Here is a 22664-nt window from a genome sequence, read left to right on the forward strand (position 1 = left end):
CACCTTTGTCCTCTGGAACAGGCCTTTCTCATGATGAAGTATTCCCAAACTACAACCTGCATGTAGTTCTTCAAAAAAAACTTCTATCTCAGCCCCCATTTTGTACCCTATGCATGGCAATGATGTGCTTATAGGTTTCTCGACCACTCATGTATGAGATCAATATATATATATATGTATATAAAAGAAAAACTTTCGCGAGTTGTTATATGAATATTTCTCTGTCTGTCTGTCTCTGTGTGTGTGTGCATCATCATCAAATTCCTGATATGTACCCTCAAGGGATGTACAGGATATTATGATAGTTTTTGCTCTCTTAAGGTTTCTGCCTGGTCTCTGAAGAGAACCGACCAGTTCAAAACAGCTGTCAGACCAGTGAAACCTTATCAAAATGGACCAATAGAAGGCAAATATTTGGACACTTGGGCAAGCGATCCCGTTTTCTATAATGTCCACGCTAGGGCAACTAATAAATGCTAGCGAGTGTTTCTGTAAGCTCTTTGGTCAAATTTCGTACAAACTTTCATAGTTTCTGCATTCGGCTTTGAAATAATGCTGGGTTTAACATCCACTTGATTTATATAATTTTGCATTGCCAAAATGAAGCCTTTTGGCTCTTTATTTTAGTAAATATTATGATAGTACTACATGAAGAACTTACACAAACTTCCTATCAACAATTTTCCTCCAAATTAATCTGTTATCTGTCAAGATTAACTGTTATCTGTCAACATTATCAGATCTTATACCAGTATCCCTTGCATAATGCGGGTTTGCTTTACATGGCAAAATTAATTGCAACAATCCCTTTATATATGTGACAAGAGTTTTAATTAGCATGCCTTTAAATTTACCAAAATTCCACCAAATACGACATCATTGCTACAACCCATGGACATGAGCATCATTGCATCTTTCAAAGCCTATTTTCTTAAAACGACATTCTCAAAGGCAGTAGAAACAACAACGAAAGAAAATGCGATTAAGCGCCAAGAATTTTGGAAAAAGTTTAACAATAAACACTCAATTGAAAACATTCATGATTCGTGGGAGCAAGTATCTTCTACCTGCATGAGAGATGCTTTGAAACACCTTTTGCAGAATGCGCTATGACTTAGATGGTTTTCAAAATCCCGTGAATATCGTAAAATTTATGCTGATAGGAAAAAAACTAAAACTGTTCAAACGACTCCTGATAACTTTTTTTTGTTAAAAAAAAACTGAAGTAACTAATGTAGGTACAAGCATTTTTTAAACATTTACTTTGCATTCATTTTTTTTAATCTTTCCTAAAAGAGTACCATATAAAACAAATTATTAATACAGTAATCGATCATGGATGAATTGTAATTTTTTCCACTGATTATTATATTTGATTAACGCAATTTTGATATACGCAATAACATCGAGGGATTAATTAATGAAGTTAATCAAGGATACCTATATTTCTGTTTTCTAAGGCACTTTTTACTGTATCGATCCACCTATATCTTGGATTTCCTCTGGGTCTTTTTCCTACGAACCCAGCAGAGAACTTTTTCCAGTAGGAAAAAGACCCAGAGGAAATCCAAGATATAGGTGGATCGATACAGTAAAAAGTGCCTTAGAAAACAGAAATATAGGTATCCTTGATTAACTTCATTAATTAATCCCTCGATGTTATTGCGTATATCAAAATTGCGTTAATCAAATATAATAATCAGTGGAAAAAATTACAATTCATCCATGATCGATTACTGTATTAATAATTTGTTTTATATGGTACTCTTTTTTTGCCAATCTTTCCTCTCCTTCTGTTTAACTGACCATACCACCTGAGATTATGCTCTGCTAACACATTCCTGAATTCTAACAATGTCAAGTTCTTTCATAATATTCTCACTTTTAATACGATATTGCCATTGATGCCATCTACTCACACCCCTACAGGACTCTCATATCTGTGGACTTTGGTCAAGTGTTTTACTTCTGAACCAGCTCTCAGATCCATAAGTTAAAACTGGTTTGAACACTGTCTTGTATACAGCTAATTTAGTGTTCCGACTAATTTCTCTCTTATTCCATATGAATTTATTCAACTGACTGCCTACAATACCAGCTTTTGTTAATTCTGTTGTCTATTTCCATATTTAATTTACCATCTTCACTAAAAATCGTACCTAAGTAGCTGAAATGTTTTACTTGTTCCACAGGTTCTCCATTCACAACACAGTTGACATTTTCAATGATTCTGCCTATTTTCATTGTCTTTGTCTTTTTATTGCTGACCTGCATACCATGTCTATTACAACAGTTGTTCAATTTAATCAAGGAATCTTGCAGACTTGTACTGGATTTATTTAGATGTATAACATCATAAATATAAAGTAAAGAGCTAAGATCAACATCTCCAATTTTGATATCAGGTTTAATACCACTTTCCTTCATAATGTGATCCATATAGTTAATGAATAACAGAGGGGATAATGTACATCCTTGTCTGACACCAGATTTAACATTAAACCATCTTCCTGCACTTCCTTCAATTCTAACTGCTGATTTACAACTCAAAGATTAATTATTGCTTGATATAATGCCCCACTGACACCATACAACTGTAGCATTTTGAATAGCTTTTCTCTTGGCACCTTATCGTATGCCTTTTGCAGGTCTATAAAACTTAAATACAGATCTACAGATTTGTTACATATATATTCCCATGATTTCTCAACTATCTGTCATAAAGTGAAAATCTGATCCTGACAGCCTATTTGACCTGAATCTAGCTTGTTCTTCACAAGCTTCTCTTCCCCAATCCTTCTCAACCATTTCTCAAGTATATGTGCATATATCTTACCAGGAACACTCAGTAATGAAATGCCTATGTAATTCTCACATTCAGTTTTATTTCCCTTTTTATATAGGTACTATGAGAGCTCTACTCCAATCATCTGGAATTCGTCCCTCTGTCCAGGTCTTCTGAACTATGCCACTGTATGATTTTTATACCTCCATACTTGAACATTTCTGGTAAAATATTAATATCATCTACTCCTTCTGCCTTTCCACATTTCAAGCTTTTTGATGGCTTTTTCTACTTCAAGTATAGATATGTATTCCTGATTGCATACCTGTTGAGTGGTTTTTTACCACTATGCTGTCACTTTTTCATTTAGCAATTTTTCAAAGTAATTACTTCATATATCAAAGATATCTTTTTCTCCTGTTTTCATGTTACCATTATCATCTCTAACTCCTTTTATAGCACTCTTTCCTCCATTCCTAAGCTTCTTCAACAACCTCCAGAATATTTTTGCCACCTTCTTGATATTTATTTTCTATGTTCTTGCCAAAGTCCTCCCATGACTTTTGTTTAGCTAGTTTTACACACCGTTTCGCTTTCTTACATTTGTCTCTGTATTCTCTAAGAGCACAAGCTGACTTATTTGCCAGGGACTTTTGATATGCTTTCTTCTTTTCCTTCACTGCAATTTTAACTTCCTGTGTCCACCATGGAGTTCTAATTTTTCTATCCTTGCAGACAACCTCACCACATGCCTCTCTGGCTGAATCAATCAATGTTTTCTTCAGAGCTTGCCACTGAATCTACAATGTTTGGTTCCTGTTCTCAAACTCTTTTATTTTTTCTTGAATAATGTTTGTGTAATTTAGTCTACAGTTTATATCTTAGAGCTGCTCAAAGTTTATTTGCTTTAAAACTTTCTTATATGTTCTTCTTTTCAATATGAAATTCAATTTAATCCTGCTCAAGACTAAATGACGATCACTTCCAATTTCAAATCCTCTGTATACTGTAATGTCCTACACCAGTGAGAAAACATCACTATCAACAATAATATAGTCAATGAGACTTTCTTATTTCTTGTCCCTTCTTTCCATGTGAATTTATGCACATTTTTATGTTGGAACATGGTGTTAGTAATACCTGGTCCATATCCTGAGCAGAAATCCAACATATATTTGCAAATATTATTAGCTTTGCTCTTTTCTCCAAATTTTCTCAAAATATTTTTGTATGTCTGACAATCATTTCCTACTCTGCTATTTAGATTCCCAACAAGGACTAACTTTTCCTTTTTCTTTAAAGCCTCAAAAAATTCCTCCATTTCTACCTTAATAGAACCTTCTGTGATACTATAGGCACAAGTAAGTCTCATTGTCCAGTTCCCCCATTCTAACATTTGCCCACGTCATTCTACTTGATATTGCATACCATTCAACCACAAGTAAAATGATGGTACAACATGATAGCATATATATATATATATATATATATTCCCTATTCATACATGAATAAATTATGACCATATCATGTTACTAAAGGAGCTAAAAACAGAAGCACATAGTTAAATTTCTGATGACTAATAATAATAATAAAAAAAACCTACTAATAATAAACTAGTCATGTCACACACCTGCAGTTATTCAGAAATATAGTGATGTCAAAGAATTTAACTCAGAACATGAATGGATCAATTTTGTTTCTTGTTTTCTTAATACAATTCCCCCAATAAAATTGGAAACACAATATGCTAGAACTTTCTGCTGAAACCATCTATCAACAGTTGCATAAAAAAGTGACTGAAAACCATATTACCCATTCTTAAACTTTTATGTTACAGACTGATTGAGATTTCTGGTAGTAATATGAAGTATACAAAATGGAATGCAGAATAATGTTGTATAGCAGAAAAAGTGCAATTGCATTGCTATGATAACAGTCAACCAGAGTGTCTAGATGATCCTCTCACAAGTAACAGCTTGGTCTCTGCATTTTGCTTTCACAGTATAAGCAGGTGACAAAAAAGATGATCTGAGATGCTTATTAATCGTAGCAAGACAAAGATTATGGTTTTCACAGGAAATATAGACATGGAATCTCCTGAGAAATAAATGTACTTTAATGAAGAAAGAACTGAAGAAGTCAGCAAGTTTGAGTACCTGGGATCCATTATTAATGTGAAGAATTGCTTTTTAGAAGACATCAGAAGATTAGGAATAGCTAAAATAACAGTTAGAGACTTGTCTAAATCTGGAAGGATGGATCTATCTCCACAAGAACAAAATTGAGGATTCTAAAGGAAGCTGCTTTTCCAACAGCAACTTATGGATGGATGGATGGATGTAAAATTTGGAACTTAAAGAAAACAATGGCCTTTGGCTGGAAAGTCTCATCTACAATACAAACAACCTTTACTGGGGCTATTCAACTGAAGGTGAGTTGCTCATATGGATGTGATGATTTTTTCCCTTCTGGAAACTGTTGCAATCAGGCAAATCAACCAGGAGATCATACAATTTATTTAACAAAGTACATTTGCAGGCACTGCCTTATTCTGTAATTATGGTTATGAAATCCATGGTAAACTATGTTTGGTCATTAACCTACGAAATCCTCAAATGGACAATGAGGATGGAATCCCAAGTATTGAGGATGGGAAGATATAGGGGATTTTGAAAGTGATGGTTATAGAATTATATATTCCTGTAGAACACGGGGGAAAAAATGGAACAGCATTTGTTTTGAGTAGCAATTCTAAATATTCAGTAGAAAAACTCATCATCATGCGTATCAAGGATTTAGGCCTGTTCCGGCCTTAGAAGTCATCGTTGAATCGTTTAAGAGGACGTCCTGGTTTTCTTTTTCCTAATGGCTTGTACTTTAAGGCTTGTTTTGGTAATCTTCGTTTTCATTCTTTGAACATGTTCCATCCATTTATGGATGATCAATTTGGATTTAGAAAAGACAGAGGAACCAGAGATGCAATTGGAGTAATGAGGACCATATGCGAAAGGAATATAGAAGTAAATAAAGAAGTTTATATTTGTTTCATTGACCTTGAAAAAGCATTTGACATGGTGAAATGGGAAAATATGATGGAAATATTACACAAAATAGGTTTAGATTGGAGAGACCGAAGGTTAATAGCTGAATTTTATATGAACCAGACGGCCATAATAAAGACAAAAGTAGGAAAAACTAGAAAATGTGTGATTGGCAGAGGTGTAAGACAGGGATGCTGCCTGTCACCAATGCTCTTCAATATATTTGCAGAAGAAATTATAAAAGAAGCATTTTATGAAGAGGAAAGAGGAATCACTATTGGAGGAAGAACAATACAAAATAGTAGATTTGCAGATGATCAAGCAATATTAGCTAATACCAAAGATGAACTACAGCACCTAATGCAAAAATTTGAAAATATATGCAAGAAATATGCTATGAAAATTAACGCAAAGAAAACAAAAGTGATGAGTCTCCAGGAAACCAGGAAGTATCAAGGTGATGATGAATGGAGAAAGTGTAGAGCAAGTGAGACAATACAAATACCTTGGTAGTATAATACAAGAAAATGGAAAATGTGACATGGAAATAAAAGAAAGAATTAACAAAGGAAAATATGCCTTTTATAGCAAGAAATATTTGTTTATTAATAAAATGAATAAAAATCTAAAGAAAAGACTTATTAAGTGCTATATTTGGAGTATGACTTATATGGGTCAGAAACATGGACAATTAGGAAGAAAGAAGCTAAAATGTTGGAGGCATTTGAAATGTGGTTATGGAGAAGAATGGAGAAAATAAAGTGGACTGAAAAAATCACCAATGAAGAAGTATTACAAAGAGTTGAAGAAAGGAATTTATTAAAGACCATAAGAAGAAGAAAGCATAACTGGATAAGACATGTATTAAGAGGAGACAGCCTACTGAAAAGAATGATAGAATGGAAAACTGAAGGAAAGCGACCAAGAGGAAGAAGACGACTAACGATACTTGATAATATAATGGGAACAAGAAGATATCAGGAAATGAAGGAGGAAGCAAGAGACAGAGGAAATTGGGAGAAGAGAATCTGTTGAGTTATACCATTGGACCTGTCAAGAGACAGAATACTAATGATGATGATGAAACTATGTTTAAAGACCTGTAAAGACCTATGTTTAAAGAGGGTAAATTATGTTTAAAGACCTGTACAGAACCACTAATGATGATGCTTTATTTATTTATCTGCTATTTCATGAGCTAGTTTTGCACACAATCACACACACACTTTTATTTTATTTTTTTTAATAATGACTCTTCATATGAAGTCACAAGACTTATATCACAACAGTGCTGAAAGTGAGTAAATGATTAGGGTGTGCCAAGTAATTTATCGATATGTTTCTTGAAGAGTTGGTCGTTGCACTTAGTGGAAAAAAACAGCTTGCAGGAGATTGTTCAAAGAACAGAGATGGATGGAAAGAAGGAAGATGAAAAGTTTGCTTGGTATGTTAAGAGTTGGACAGTGTAAGCTTGAGCTGCAAAAAAAGAAACAACTATGGAGGGAATTTAAGGAGAAAGGTGACCAGCAGGCACATGAACGGTATAAGGTGCAGGCCAGAAGGGTAACGAGTGTGGTAAGAAAAGCAAAAATGGATTATGAAAGAACATTAGCCATGCAAGCTAAAGAAAATCCTAAACAGTCCATAGCGCAATTGGAAGAACAACGGTACATTGCGCCGTTCGATTGGAATAGGCCTATGTTCGATTCTCATCGCGATGGGAGGAATCTTTATCTGGACGATTTCAATCGAAGGTGAGTTAGCCGATCTCATAAGGAAGTAGCAGGGTTTTTTCTCCAGGAAACTCGGGTTTTTCATCCCGCATACAGATAAATCGGCCCTTCAGAACACATGCAATTTACAGACAAAAAATACTAGCTGTGGTAGTGGTGGAGGTGGGCAGTAGATAGCGTTGATTCGTAGTAGAGGTTCGGTGTAGTGGTTGAGACAGTTGTAGGTGTCCTCCCGCGATGAGTCTTCGGACTCCTTGGAGGTATCACGAATAATAATAATAATAAAGTGCTTCTGTAATAAAAAATTGATCCTATAATAAAACACATAACAGTCTGTAATACCTTTTTTTAAAAGACATAATTCTTTAAAAAATATCACTGGCATTTCATCAGCCATAGATAATTGCTGCCTATTCTGATAAAATATGACACCATGAGCTGCTAAATTAATTTAGTTGTGACTGAAGATATTTACTTGGTATCTGACGCTACAGTTAAGATTATAAACTGTACCAGGTTGAAATTCTCAAAAAAAAGAGAGAAGGGCTACACACTGTACTTTCTCAGTTCTTTGTAACTTGCATGAAGTAACATTTTGCACATAAAAAAAATAATAAAACAATAGGTTAACATCTACTGGATGTGTGTCCCTCATGCAAGTTATAAAGAACTGAAAAGGCCTGACAAATTTTTCTCCTACCATCACATTTTTTGATTCAGTCAGACCATTCTAAGAACACATGTAAAATGCTTCAAAATTATATAGCAATAACTTCACTCAGGCTGGATAGTGTTTAATAAAATTTTGGCTAAATTTTTGATGATAAAATAATAATTATTATTACATATGGGTACCTACATAAACACTAATCATCAATACCTATACAACACTGGTCATATTTGGTAACAAAACACTCACAACTAACTCTGGCAATCTGCTCCACTCATTCACCATTCTCTAAGCAAAAAACTACAGTCTTCACATCTTTACTAAACAAACTCTTAATTTCCATGGATGATCCCTAGTTTTTCTCACATTATTATTCTATAATGACTGCCTATAATGAGTCTGTGGACTCATTATAGGCAATAAGTTTTAAAAGAGGTATACCATGAGCAGACATATCGATACAAAATTAATAACGGAAAAAACTCACGTACAAAGATTATTTAATAGTATAATTTTCGGCTGTGTGTCACAGGCATCTTCAGTACATTAAGCTCAAATTAAACACTGACAATTCCAAAAAGCGCCACCTAAGTAGCTGGTGTAAAATAACTAAAAAGGTCAATAACTTTCCTAAAAATAAAAAAAAATAAATAAATAAAATAAAAAAAAATAATAATAAAATAAAATAAAAAATAAAAATAAATAAAATAAAAAGTTAGGAAAGATTAGCTGATTTGTAAAGCACTATCTCTCATAAAGGGGATAGACGTAAGCCGTCGGATCTGTTTAAATTAGGAGAATGAAGTAGAGTTTCACATGTTTCTTTATAAAGGTGTTCCATGAGAAACTAACTTTTGTGACGAACACTTGTCTTTCTCTAATGAACTCTGTGTCTAGTGAAGATGGCATGTTCTGCAAGTCCAGACTTTTCAGGTTAAAGTATTCAATATAAGATTGGTGTTCTTCTAGCCGAATACAGGCAGCTCTTCCCGTTTGTCCGAAATAAGATAATCCACAATATTAACTGCTTATTTGATTCTACTTCTAGGGTAAACTTGATCCTAGGATAATCTTACATCGGATCCTACCCGGAGTCAATTGAAGCGACTTAATTCTCTTATAGATAATGTATCTACATGAAATGAAGATCAAAAGAAAAAACTTAAAACCTTCTGTCATCCACCTAGATTGTATGGTCTTCCAAAAGTTCATAAACCGGGCATTCCGTTAAAACCAGTCGTAGATTGTATAGGTTGCCCCACTTACAAAATCTCAAAATTTTTATCAAATTTACTCTCCTCTTCAACTAGAAGAACTTATACTTATATAAAAAATACTTTGGATTTCAAAAATAAAATTTCAGATCTTCATTTGGACGTTTCTGATATCATGATCAGTTTAGATGTTGTGTCTTTATTTACAAATGTGCCTCTGTTGGAAAGTATTGAATTACTACAACAGGAATTTCCTTCAGACATTGTAAACGTATTTGATTTTGTAATAAATTCTGGTTATTTTTCCTTTAAAAATAAGTTGTATCAACAAATTGAAGGAACAGCAATGGGCAATCCTCTTTCTCCTGCTGTCTCCAATTTCTTTATGGAACATTTTGAACAACGTATCTTTGACAATATTTCTCCCAGACCTACTCATTGGTTCAGATATGTCGATGACATTTTTGCTGTATGGAATGACTCTTCAGATGAACTTCAACAATTTCTCACTAAGTTAAACGCATTTCATCCTAGGATCAAGTTTACCCTAGAAGTAGAATCAAATAAGCAGTTAGCCTTTTTAGATCTTCTTCGCCAACCAGATGATAACCTACATTTCTCAGTTTATAGAAAGAAGACTCATACAGGTCATTATATCCATGCAGAATCTCATCACCATCCCAGTCAAAAGGCAGGAACTATTAAAACACTGGTTCATCGGGCCCACTCCTTTTGTTCTTCAGACGATCTTTTACAGAAAGAACTACAATATATAACTTCTTCCTTTCTATCTAATGGTTATAAGAATTGCTTCATTAAATGAACTTTGAGCAGTTTTAATATGTCTTCCTCTTCAAACACAGAAGAAATAATGCGCATTACTATCCCGTATGTACAAGGCATCAGTGAATGTATAGCAAAAGTTTTAAAACCACTGAATATTTTTGTTGCCTTTCGACCTTTTAGAAAAATCTCCACCTTTCTCACTTCTCTTAAGGACAAGCTTCCACATCTTAATCATCCAGGTGTCTACCAGATTCCGTGCTCTTGTGGATTATCTTATTTCGGACAAACGGGAAGATCTGCCTCTATTCGGCTAGAAGAACACCAATCTTATATTGAATACTTTAAACCTGAAAAGTCTGGACTTGCAGAACATGCCATCTTCATTAGACACAGAGTTCATTGGAGAACGACAAGAGTTCTTCACAAAAGTCATTTTCTCATGGAACGCCTTTGTAAAGAAACATGAGAAACTCTATTTCATTCTCCTAACTTAAACAGATCCGATGGCTTACGTCTATCCCCTTTATGGGAGATAGTACTTTACAAATCAGCTAATCTTTCCTAACTTTTTATTGTATTGATTTTTTAATTTTATTTATTTTAATTTAAATTAATTTTATTATTATTATTTTTTTATTTTATTTTATTTATTTTTATTTTTTATTTTTAGGAAAGTTATTGACCTTTTTAGTTATCTTACACCAGCTACTTAGGTGGCGCTTTTTGGAATTGTCAGTTATTGTTTAATTTGAGCTTAATGTACTGAAAATGCCTGTGACACACAGGCAAAAATTATACTATTAAATAATCTTTGTACGTGAGTTTTTTCCGTTATTAATTTTGTATCATTATAGGCAGTCCACTACATAAACACTAATCATCAATACCTATACAATACTGGTCATATTTGGTAACAAAACTTCACAACTGACTCTGGCAATCTGCTCCACTCATTCACCACTCTCCAAGCAAAAAATTACAGTCTTCACACCTTTACTAAGCAAACTCTTAATTTCCATGGATGATCCCTAGTTTTTCTCACATTATTCAAATACTGAAATATTTCTTTCACATCAATCCTATAAAACCCACTAACTTATGTCTCTATCACAGCGCTCTGTCTCAACCAGCCTCTGTAACCCACAAATCTTCAATCTCTCGCTCTCTCTCTCCTTATATAGAGCATCCCACAGACCCTTCCACCATCTCGGTCACTCGCCTCTGAATTTAAGTATCAAAGTGTGTGCAAAAGAATAGAATGAAAGAAAAAAGGATAAAAGAGGTGACGAGTAATTCCAGGATAGCAGTGTATGGAGATTCCATAGTTAGAGGATTAGTTAATGAGAGAGTCCATAAGGTCTACTATCAAGGAGGCAGAATGAGCAAGATAATTCAGGTGATGGACATGAGGAAGAAACGAGAAAGAGAATTAGTGGTGGTTGTGGGGACAAATGATTTAAATGGACATAAGGAGCATGTAAAGGCAAATATCAGGAAGTTATTGAGAGAGTGAAAGATAATAGTGTAGTGAGAAAGGTTGTCAGTGTGTTGCCAAGGTATGACAATGAAGAGTTGAAATGGAGAGCCAGAATCATGAATGGTATGCTAGTGGAGCTATGTGAGGAGAAGGAAGTACAGTTTGTGGATGTATGGCATGTGTTTAAGGGAAGAATGGAATTACATAGGCATGATGGGTTACATTAATGGCTTTGGAATGAGTGCACTGGAGAAAGTGTTGATAGATGGGAGTGCAGTGAGTAGTGAAAGCAAGAGATCAGACGTGCTTGGCAGTGAGAGAGATGAAGAGAGAACAGGAATGCAAGAGGAACAGGGAGACATGGCAGAGAGAGAGGATGTTGAAAGTAGCAATGAATGTGTATATGGAGATGAGGTGTGCTGCAATGTAGGGTGGGGAAGTTGAGACTGAACAAATATATGTGGTAAGCAGTGATAAAGGTGATTAGGCAAGGTTAGGTGTGATGAGGAAATCACAACCAACAAGTGGGTGGACAGGACTGGTTATAGACCCAAAAATGAACTGCTGTTTGTTTACAAATGCCAAACGTATCAGAAATAAGGGAGATGAAATGGTTTCACTGACAATGATGTTTATTCTCCCCCCAAATCATTGGAATAAGTGAAGCATGGTTGAATGAAGATGATATCCTAACAGGAATAGAAATGGAAGGATACAGTATTTTTCATGAGGATAAAAACGACAAGGGAGGAGGAGTGCTGCTGATGATAGCAGGAGAATTATGTTCCAGTAAGGTAGATATGAAAGAGGGAAATAGTAGCAATGGCTATGAGACAGTGTGATATGTGGAAGATGGTGATGAAGAAATGTAAAAACAACTTGCATTGGTGAACAAAGGAAGGTTAATTATTATGAGCAACTTTAATTATGGTGGTATAGATTGGAATGAAGAGACAGCATTTGGGAATAAGGAAAATTACTTTCTAAAGTTCTTGAGAGATAACTATCTCAGGTAGCATGTAAAGGATGGCATGCGAGGTTCGAGAGTTTTAGATCTGATAATTTCATCTAAGGATATAATTGTAAGTGGGATTTCACACTTTCCTCCAGTTGGTGAGAGTGATCACCTGGGTTGTGGCTAGCCATATACAGGCTTCTGTGAGGAAAGGATATATATGCAAAAGTACAGGGCTAATGATTATGACAAGCTTAGGAGACAGTTTGAAGCTATAGCGTGGAATGAGGAGTTGAGTAGTAAGGAAATAGATACCGTTTGATAACTGACAAAGAAATGCATAACAACATCAATGTGTGAATGAATTCCAAACACCAAAAGGCTGAATAAGGTAGGTTAAAATGGATGAATGAGGGGCATACGCATGAAATCTGGAAGAAGATAATTTAGAGGCAATAAAAGAAGAATAATGGTAATAATCAGTTACATGAAGAGTATAAGGAACAAGCCAGGAGAGTGACTCAGTAAGAAAAATAGTAAGGTAAGTGCAGTATGAGCAGACAGGCAAAGAAAAACCCCAGAGTTTTTTTAGATATGTGGCAAGTAGAAGGAAGAATGATTATGGTAAGATGATGTTAATGGATAAAAATGGTAGAATGGTAACTGCTACAGAAGACGTTGAGGTATTTAGTGATCAATTTATAAGGATGTTTCATCCTGATAATATAACAAAATGTTATATTCAGGAAATGACAATCAAGAAAAAGAAGGAGTAGCCATAGTATTCAACACAAAAAACGAGGCTCATCTTCTAGAATGGCAGGCAGTGTCAAGTAGAGTGATTTGGGCAAATATCAGAATGGGAAACTGGACAAGGAGACTTATTTGTGCCTATGGTCCCACAGAAGGCTCTACTAAGGTAGAAGTGGAGGAATTATTTGAGGCTCTAGAGCTACTGACACAATGAAAAAGGAAAAGTTGGTCTTTGTTAGGGATCTAAATAACAGAGTAGGAAGTGATTGTCAGACATACAAAAATGTTTCGGGAAAATTTAGAGAAAAGAGCAAAGCTAATAATAATGGCAAATACCTGTTGGATTTCTGCTCAGGACATGGACTGGTTATTACTAACACCATGTTCCAACATAAAAATGTGCAAAAATTCAAATGGAGAGAAGAAGCAAGGAATAAGAAAAGTCTCATTGACTATGTTATTGTTGATAGTGATGTTTTCTCCCTGGTGCAATATTGAAAATATTGAAAAGAATGACATGTAAGAAAGTTTTAAAGAGAATAAAAGTTAAGAAGCTCTCAGATGTGAACTGTAGACTAAAATACACAAAGATTATTGAAGAAAAAAATGAAAGAGTTTGAGAATAGGAACCAAACCTTGAAGATTCAGTGGAAAGCCTTGAAGAAAACCCTGATTGATTCGGCTAGAGAGGCATGTGGTGAAGTTGTCTGCAAGGATAGAAAAATTAGAACTCCATGGTGGACACAGGAAGTTAAAATTGCAGTGAAGGAAAAGAAGAAAGCATATCAAAAGTCCCTAGCAAATAAGTCAGCTTGTGCTCTTAGAGAATACAGAGACAAATGTAAGAAAGCGAAACAGTGTGTAAAACTAGCTAAACAAAAGTCATGGGAGGACTTTGGCAAGAATATAGAAAATAAATATCAAGAAGGTGGCAAAATATTCTGGAGGTTGTTGAAGAAGCTTAGGAATGGAGGAAAGAGTGCTGTAAAAGGAGTTGGGAGATGATAATGGTGACATGAAAACAGGAGAAAAAGATATCCTTGAAGTATGGAGTAATTACTTTGAAAATTTGCTACATGAAACAAGTGGTGATGACAGCACAGTGATAAAAAAACACTGTCCACGCATGCAGTCAGGAATACATATCCATATTTGAAGTAGAAAAAGCCACCAAAGGCTTGAAATGTGGAAAGGCAGTAGGAGTAGATGATATCTGACCAGAAATGCTGAAGTATGGTGGTATTAAAGTCTTACAGTGGCTGCACTGCATAATTCAGAACATGGACAGAGGGACGAATTCCCAATGATTGGAGTAGAGCTCTCATAGTACCCATATATAAAAAGGGAAATAAAACTGAATGTGAGAATTACAGAGGTATATCCTTACTGAGTGTACCTGGTAAGATATATGCAAGTATACTTGAGAAACAGTTGAGAAGAATTGTGGAAGAAAAGCTTGGTGAAGAACAAGATGGATTCAGGCTAAACAGAAGTTGTCAGGATCAGATCTTCACTTTACGACAAATAGTCGAGAAGGCATGGGAATATAACAAAGATCTGTATTTAAGTTTTGTCAATTTGGAAAAGGCATATGACAAGGTGCCAAGAGAGAAGCTATTCAATACACTACAGTTATATGGTGTCAGTGGGGCATAATATCAAGCAATATTTAGTCTTTATTTGAATTGTAAGTCAGCAGTTAGAATTGAAGGAAGTTTACAGGAAGATGGTTTAATGTTAAATCTGGTGTGAGACAAGGATGTACATTATGAAGAAAGTGGTATTAAACATGATATCAAAATTGGAGATGTTAATGTCAGCTCTTTGCTATATGCGGACGATATTATACTTCTAAATAAATCCGCTATAAGTCTGCAAGATTCTCTGACTAAATTAAATAACTGTTGTAATAGATATAGTATGAAGGTCAGCAATAAAAAGACACAAAGACAATGAAAATAGGCAGAATCATTGAAAATGTCAACTGTGTTGTGAATGGAGAACCTGTGGAACAAGCAAAACATTCCAGCTACTTAGGCACGATTTTTAGTGAAGATGGTAAATTAAATATGGAAATAGACAACAGAATCAACAAAGCTGGTATGGTAGGAAGTCAAGTGAATAAATTCATATGGAATAAGAGAGAAATTAGTCAGAACACTAAATTAGCTGTATACAAGACAGTGTTCAAACCAGTTTTAACTTATGGATCTGAGAGCTGGGTCAGAAGCAAAACACTTGACCCAAGAATAGAGACCGCAGATATGAGATTCCTGAGAAAGATTAGAGGCGTGAACAGATGGCAATGGCAATATCATATTAAAAACGAGGATATTAGGAAAGAACTTGACATTGTCATCATCCAGGAATGCGTTAGCAGAGCTAATCTCAGGTGGTATGGTCACGTAAACAGAATGGGCAAGGAAAGATTAGCAAAACAAGCGTTCTCTGCCAAGTTGGCAGGAAAACGACCCAGAGGAAGACCAAGATATAGGTGGATTGATACGGTACAAAGTGCCTTAGACGATAGAAATATAAGATCTGGTAATGTTGGAGTCTTGACAAGTAACAGACTGATTTGGAGGAAAATTGTAGAAAGGAAGTTAGTAATGACGTAAATTTTTCATGTAGTACTATCATATCCTGTACACCCCTTGAGGGTACATGGCAGGAATTTGATGATGTTTCATCCTGATCAGGACAGAATCATATGCAACTAAGTGTTGAGGATGTAGAGAAGGATGGTTTAATTGTGAGTGAGCAAGAAGTATTTGAGGTAATAAATAACCTTGATGTCAATAAGGCAATAGGATTTGATGACATATCACCATACATCTTCATGGAATGTTCCAGGGAATTGGCAGGTCTGTTTAATAAATCTTACAACAGCACATGTTCCAAATGAGTGGAAAAAGAGTAAAATGGTTCCACTGCATAAAGGTGGTGATAGGGCTGTAGCTTCAAATTATAGGTTAGTCCGTATATCTGGAATTGCTGAAGGTACAGGAGAGATTGGTGAAAAGTAGGATACAGAAATGGGTTAATGACAGCAGTATTCTCTGTAGTTATCAGCATTGGTTTGTTAAAGGAAGATCATGTTTTACTAACTTGCTTATATACTATAACAAGGTGACCAATACTTTGGACAGAGGTGATGCATATACAGTGGTGTACTTGGATTTTAAAAAAGCTTTTAATAGACTGCCACAAGACAAGCTGTTAAATAAATTGAAACAGATGGAATTGGATAACGGAAGATGGTTTAATGTTAAATCTGGTGTGAGACAAGGATGTACATTATCCCCTCTGTTATTCATTATCTATATGGATCACATTATGAAGGAAAGTGGTATTAAACATGATATCCAAATTGGAGATGTTAATGTCAGCTCTTTGCTTTATGCGGATGATGTTATACTTCTAAATAAATCCGCTACAAGTCTGCAAGATTCTCTGACTAAATTGAATAGCTGTTGTAATAGATATGGTATGAAGGTCAGAAATAAAAAGACAAAGACAATGAAAATAGGCAGAATCATTAAAATGTTAACTGTTTTGTGAATGGAGAACCTGTGGAACAAGTAAAACATTTCAGCTATTTAGGCACGATTTTTACTGAAGATGGTAAATTAAATGATCTGATAATGTTGGAGTCTTGACAAGTAATAGACTGATTTGGAGGAAAATTGTAGATAGGAAGTTAGTAATGATGTAAATTTTTCATGTAGTACTATCATATCCTGTACACCCCTTGAGGGTACATGGCAAGAATTTGATGATGATGATGGAATTGGATAACAGACTTCTGAGTTGAATCAGTGACTGGTTATCAGACAGGTATATCAGAAAGTTGTATATGGTGGTACAAATCAGTGACTGGTTGTCAGATAGGTATCAGAAAGTTGTATATGGTGGTATAGTATCCCGAAAGAGTAAGGTCACTAGTGACATGTTGCAGGGTTCAGTTTTGGGATCATTGTTGTTCAATTTGTATATTAATGATACTTGGATGGGTTTAACTTGCACCTATTTACCATTGATACAAAATTAGGAAGAGCAATGCAGAGTCAAACAGATATTATGGCTTTACAGGAAGACTTGAATAGATTGCATGAATGGGCAGGTAAGTGGAACTATCAGTTCAATGTTGCAAAATGTAAGGTATAAAATTTGGTAAGCAGCAGTGGGATTCAAAGCATACAATTGGTGGAAAAACTTTAAAGGAGGTAGAGGAGATGAGAGAGAGAGATCTGGAAGTGGTGGTGGACAAGTACCTGAAATTCCTATGCCTCATTGCATAAATTGTGAAAATGTCACATTGGATAATGGCAATGATGCGGAGGACCCTGACATGCAGAAACATAGGTTATGACAATATAGATTGTATAAGGCTTTGATCAGGCCTCATATGGATTATTGTGTGCAGATTTGGTTGATGAATTTTCATGGCAATGAGGATATGTTAGAAAGGATACAGAGAAGATTGACAGAGGTGGTCTTTGGAATGTGGAGTATGAGGTCAGATTGTGAGAATGTGAATTGCAAAGCCTTGTGAATAGGAGGAGGAGGGAGGTATGATTGAGACATGTAAGCTAGTCAGGATCTGTTATCAGGTTGACATGGAAGAGATTTTTCATAGAATGGGAGAGGGGAGGGAGAACAAGAGGCCGTCGCTGGAAACCGTATAAGGCGGGTGTGAGGAACTGGTTCTTTGCATGGAGAGTGGAATGCATTGCCTGAATGTGTTGTGAATGTAGACACATGGAATCGGTTTAAGGCATAGTTGAATGAGCATTCTGTGCTATAGTGTATATCTTCTACGATGAATCTCTGACTCCATGGAGGTCAGATGTTAATAATAATAATAAAGATAAGGCCTTATCAAAGCTTTCTAAAGAGGAACAATAACCTGCTTATTTCTGCTTGTCAGGGTTTTCTTCAATAACCAGGTATAATCCTAATGCTGTTTTAGCCACTTTTGCAATATGTCCTCTGAACTTCCAACAAACATCTGGCTTCAATTTTCTGGAGTGCAGTTCCATCAATATGGTATGCAAATGCTAATCTTTCCATTCCAAAGTGCATTCCCTTTGCCACATTAAAATGGCATTTATTCTCTTAAATTCATTAAAAGAACAAATTGTTCATTAAATAGACAGTCTATTTAAATCATCCTGCAAAATTTCAACATCATCTTTATTGACATTGCTCTAAGTAATATTGCATCATTTCCACACAAACAAATATTTCTTCTCAAATCCTTTTCTATATCATTAATATACAAATTAAATAGTAGTGCCCACTAATCACTTGCCTTCTACAGGACTCTACTCCTAAATGAACTACTATATGGTATCTCTCCATCAACTATCTTCTTATCCATATCAACTATGTCCACATCCATTTGTTGTAATTCATGTATCATAAATCCTGTCAAAAATTGCTTTGCAAAGTCCAACAGTATTACTGTGTAGCATTACCCTTATCTAACTCAGCTGTCACTTTATTATAAAATTCATTAGTTCTGTCTTGGAACCTGCTTTATGCAATGGAGCTATTTTTATCTCCTTCCATTCCCTTGGGGCTATACCAGAGCAGAGACTTAAGTTAAATAATCTAGTTAAAGTCATTATCAATTCTCTAGCACATTCTCATAATACGCAAGCTGATATCCCATCCTAACCCATAGCTGTATTCACATCTGACATCAAGATTCTGTAATAGCTTATGAACCTCAACTTCCTCTACCCTATGTTTACATTAACCATATCATATCTATTACTGAAATATCTTCACCTGGTTCATACACTGTGATCACTCAATAATTCAATTATTTGGTCATCTTCAGTCAACTCCTTACCATCTGCATTCATCAAAATCACTATGATTATTCTTTCTTTTACTTGCTACATACTGAAAGTGCTCTATCAGATTATCCTTAGCTCTCTCAGCTAATCTCCTCTCATACTCCAATTTTGCCTTTCTTACCATATCAGTCACTCTTTTGGCTCGTATACTCTTCATGGGTCTGTGGATCACCTTTCTCTTTGAATCTCTTCCATGTGCTTTTCTTTAACTCCTGCTTGATGCTGCATCCTATCCATTTAATTCCCAATTTATCAATTCTCTTATTCCTAAGTATGCAGTCAGAATATCTAGGAATAAGAGAATATTTATTCATTTAAACATTCATTGACCTCAATGAATGTTGAAGTTGAAGCATGCACTACTAATCTCTTGTCCCCGAGGTATGTCCTCCCATGGTACTGCTCCAAGTGATTTCCTAAATTTCTCGTAGTTTCCAGCTCTGTAATTGTAAAATGTAATTCACATGTTTAGCCAACTCCTGGATTAAAACTGAATGATCACTCTCACCAAAAGGTGGCAATAAAGCCATCTCAGTTACACTAATCTTCATATGTGATTACATGTTGCCTTAGGTAACTATTCCTAACAAGCTGTGTAAATTCCATTTCCTTTCACCCACACGACCTTTCCTCCTATATCCCACAATTAAAGTCACCCACAATAATTATCCTAGGTCTACACACAGAAATACTTTCAGAAAATTAAATAACGTATGAAAATCAAATATCATAATAAAGACCTTCAATAGCAATGTTAAGGCCATATTATATGGATCAGAGACATGGAAGCTGACTAAAAAAACAGGAAGCTAAATTAAATAGTTTTCAAACAAAATGTCTGATAAAATATTTAAAATATTTTGGCTCCAATGTATATATAAATTAACTGAGCAAAAAAAAGTATCACCAATGAAATAAAAAAATGCAGATGGAAATTGATTGTGATATACTGAGAATAGACAGCAAACAGAGAGATTGCTAGATTTGCTTTGACATGGATCCCAGAAAAAAAAAAAAAAAAGGCCTAAATTAACTTGGCAGAGAATGACAGAAAAAGGAAAGAAGAATGGCTGGCTAGAAAAGCTGGAGAGAAGCTGAACTGGGGGCTCAAAACAGAGGCATCTTGAAGAAACAGCTCTTGGCCTTATGTGCCATGAGGCACAAAGATGATAAGTACAATAATTACCTGTTCTCCACTTATTGAGTTTATCTGCTGAAACATAGCATCCTTTGCATTCCATGGCCTAGAGCATCAGCCAAGTAAATACTTTATCCTGTTATCTCTATCTCACACCAGACTGCCTCAAATGCACTGCTTTCCATCTTACTGTTATACTCCCACTCTTTTTGACCACAATTATTTTCTACATCAGTAATATTCTTATCCCAATCCTATTTACTCTATCTGTCCTAAAAATATTACAGCTTTCACATTCTATACCAAAAATTATATAATATCAACCCCATATAAGAATTCTGCCATAACTGGATAAATCTAATGATATTTAGAATTCAGAATCACTATGCCAATTTATCAAGTCATTTCACGTGTTTCAATCAGACTGAATTGTAGAGGCAAAATGAATCAACACATAATTCATTCTACAGTATATTAGCCAAAAATCAGCTGAAAATGTTTTATAAGTGCATGTTAACTTTTGGCACTCATCATGATTTGTACAAAAGTACCACCATTTTATAGCACTCTTAACACTGAAAAATCTGCCACGGACTGATAATTTCAGCTAAAATATCAATGTAAACTTAACTCTGAACAACTTCAAACTGTACTGTATATAATCAATTATAAACAGCCTGCTAATTTGATGTATATTTAAACATTTGCATGCACTGTGGTGTAGTAATTTTTAAACTGTTAGAGTCAAGATCAATGAATACCCCCCCCCCCCCCAATTTGATGGGATTTAATGAAATTTGGTATTTGAGCATGTACAAACAAGTAATATCCAAATGTCAGACAAATTCCAAACATATCAAAACAGTTACACACACAGCGTAACAAACGTTTCATGTTGTCAGTGCTAGAACTGATTTATCAATAACAAATATATGGAAAGGTTTCTCATTGTACCAGATTTTCTTCCTCATAGCTAAATACCGCATAGCCAGTAGGTTGATCCCATCTAGTGCCGTTTGTTATTCTTGTGGCACAATGAATGCGCTCCCAAAACTGCATATATAACTGAAGCTGGTAATGAAATCTCTAGTGGCTAGAACTAGCAGGTAGAAAATCTCACTGCATATTTCACTATCAGGATATATATTCCAACAGGTTTTATTCTAATATCAACTTTTAAATAAATTATACTTGACAAATTACATTTTTGTTTTCATATTCATTTTTTCACAGTCGTTTCATACCAGCTTCTGTTATAATGTACTGATGTTCATTATAATAGTACAAGTACATTATACATAATATACTTGTACTGATGTTCAAGTCTGCACGTCATCGCTGCAAAAAAAGTAGCACAATCTTGAAATACCAGGATGAAGTATAAAGAAAACTTAACTGCATGGTTAGCACGGTTTCTGATGCTATGCACCATTCTCATTATAGTATACACATTTGCCACATCAGTACATGATGATATATATATATATATATACTATCATGAACTTTTGCTTTGTTTTTAAATTTTAAAATATCAATCCTGAAATATGACAGAACACAGCTGGATGTTGCATATTACTTCAAGTCTGATACATTAACATATGGTCCTGTAAAAGTCATGAGATAACATGGTTAAAAAAAAAAGTCACTTACATATTGTGTCAAATCATTAATACTTTTTGGATCTGGCGCATTTTCTGCTGTGGAAGAATTCTTATTTTGATCAGCTTTCATATCTTGTGAAGGTTTCTGAAACTGACCCTGTTGATTAGAATCAGCCATTTCTTTTCAAAAAGCGCCCTCGTCCATAAACACTTCTAGAAAAAGTAATTGCATATATATGTGAAGGAGACGATTAGTCGAATTTGTTATTTAAAATGCATGTCGTACATAGTTAATATGGAGGAAAAATAAAGAGATTAAATAATTTGAAAATTAGGTGCAAAAGGACAGATAACATATCTGCGTTTGGGTTTTCTGAATATAACTAACAGAATCAGGGAGAATAATCTTTTTAATGGATCTAGTTCCACACTCATCTCATAATTGAAATTTGCGATTATTGATCGCTTCCGTAGCGTAATTCAAAAAAAAAAAAAAAAACCGAAGTGACATTACACCCTTCGACTGGAAAAGACTTAAGTTCGATTCTCGTTATGAAGAGAGGAATCTTTATATATACTTTTTCAATTGAATGTAAGTTAGCTATCGCATTTAGGTAAAGGCAGTTTTCCCCATCCTCTTCCGG

The 22664-nt window shown here is 34.9% G+C and overlaps 1 protein-coding gene across 1 annotated transcript in view; it reads right to left on the reverse strand.

Annotated features, from left to right (window-relative positions):
• LOC150103104 (uncharacterized) overlaps positions 1 to 22238 on the reverse strand; it is a 37756-nt gene extending 15518 nt beyond the window's left edge. The window contains exon 1 of the mRNA XM_090397884.1: positions 22070 to 22238. Within this exon, the coding sequence (XP_090254010.1) occupies positions 22070 to 22198 (129 nt within the window). The 5' untranslated portion in view covers positions 22199 to 22238. The remainder of the gene's footprint in view (positions 1 to 22069) is intronic.
• Between the last annotated feature and the right edge of the window lie 426 nt (positions 22239 to 22664).

Source organism: Typopeltis vanoorti, chromosome 9, assembly GCF_054136105.1.
Source record: "Typopeltis vanoorti isolate ZY-2024b chromosome 9, IOZ_Tvanoo_1.0, whole genome shotgun sequence".
NCBI lineage: Eukaryota > Metazoa > Arthropoda > Arachnida > Uropygi > Thelyphonidae > Typopeltis > Typopeltis vanoorti.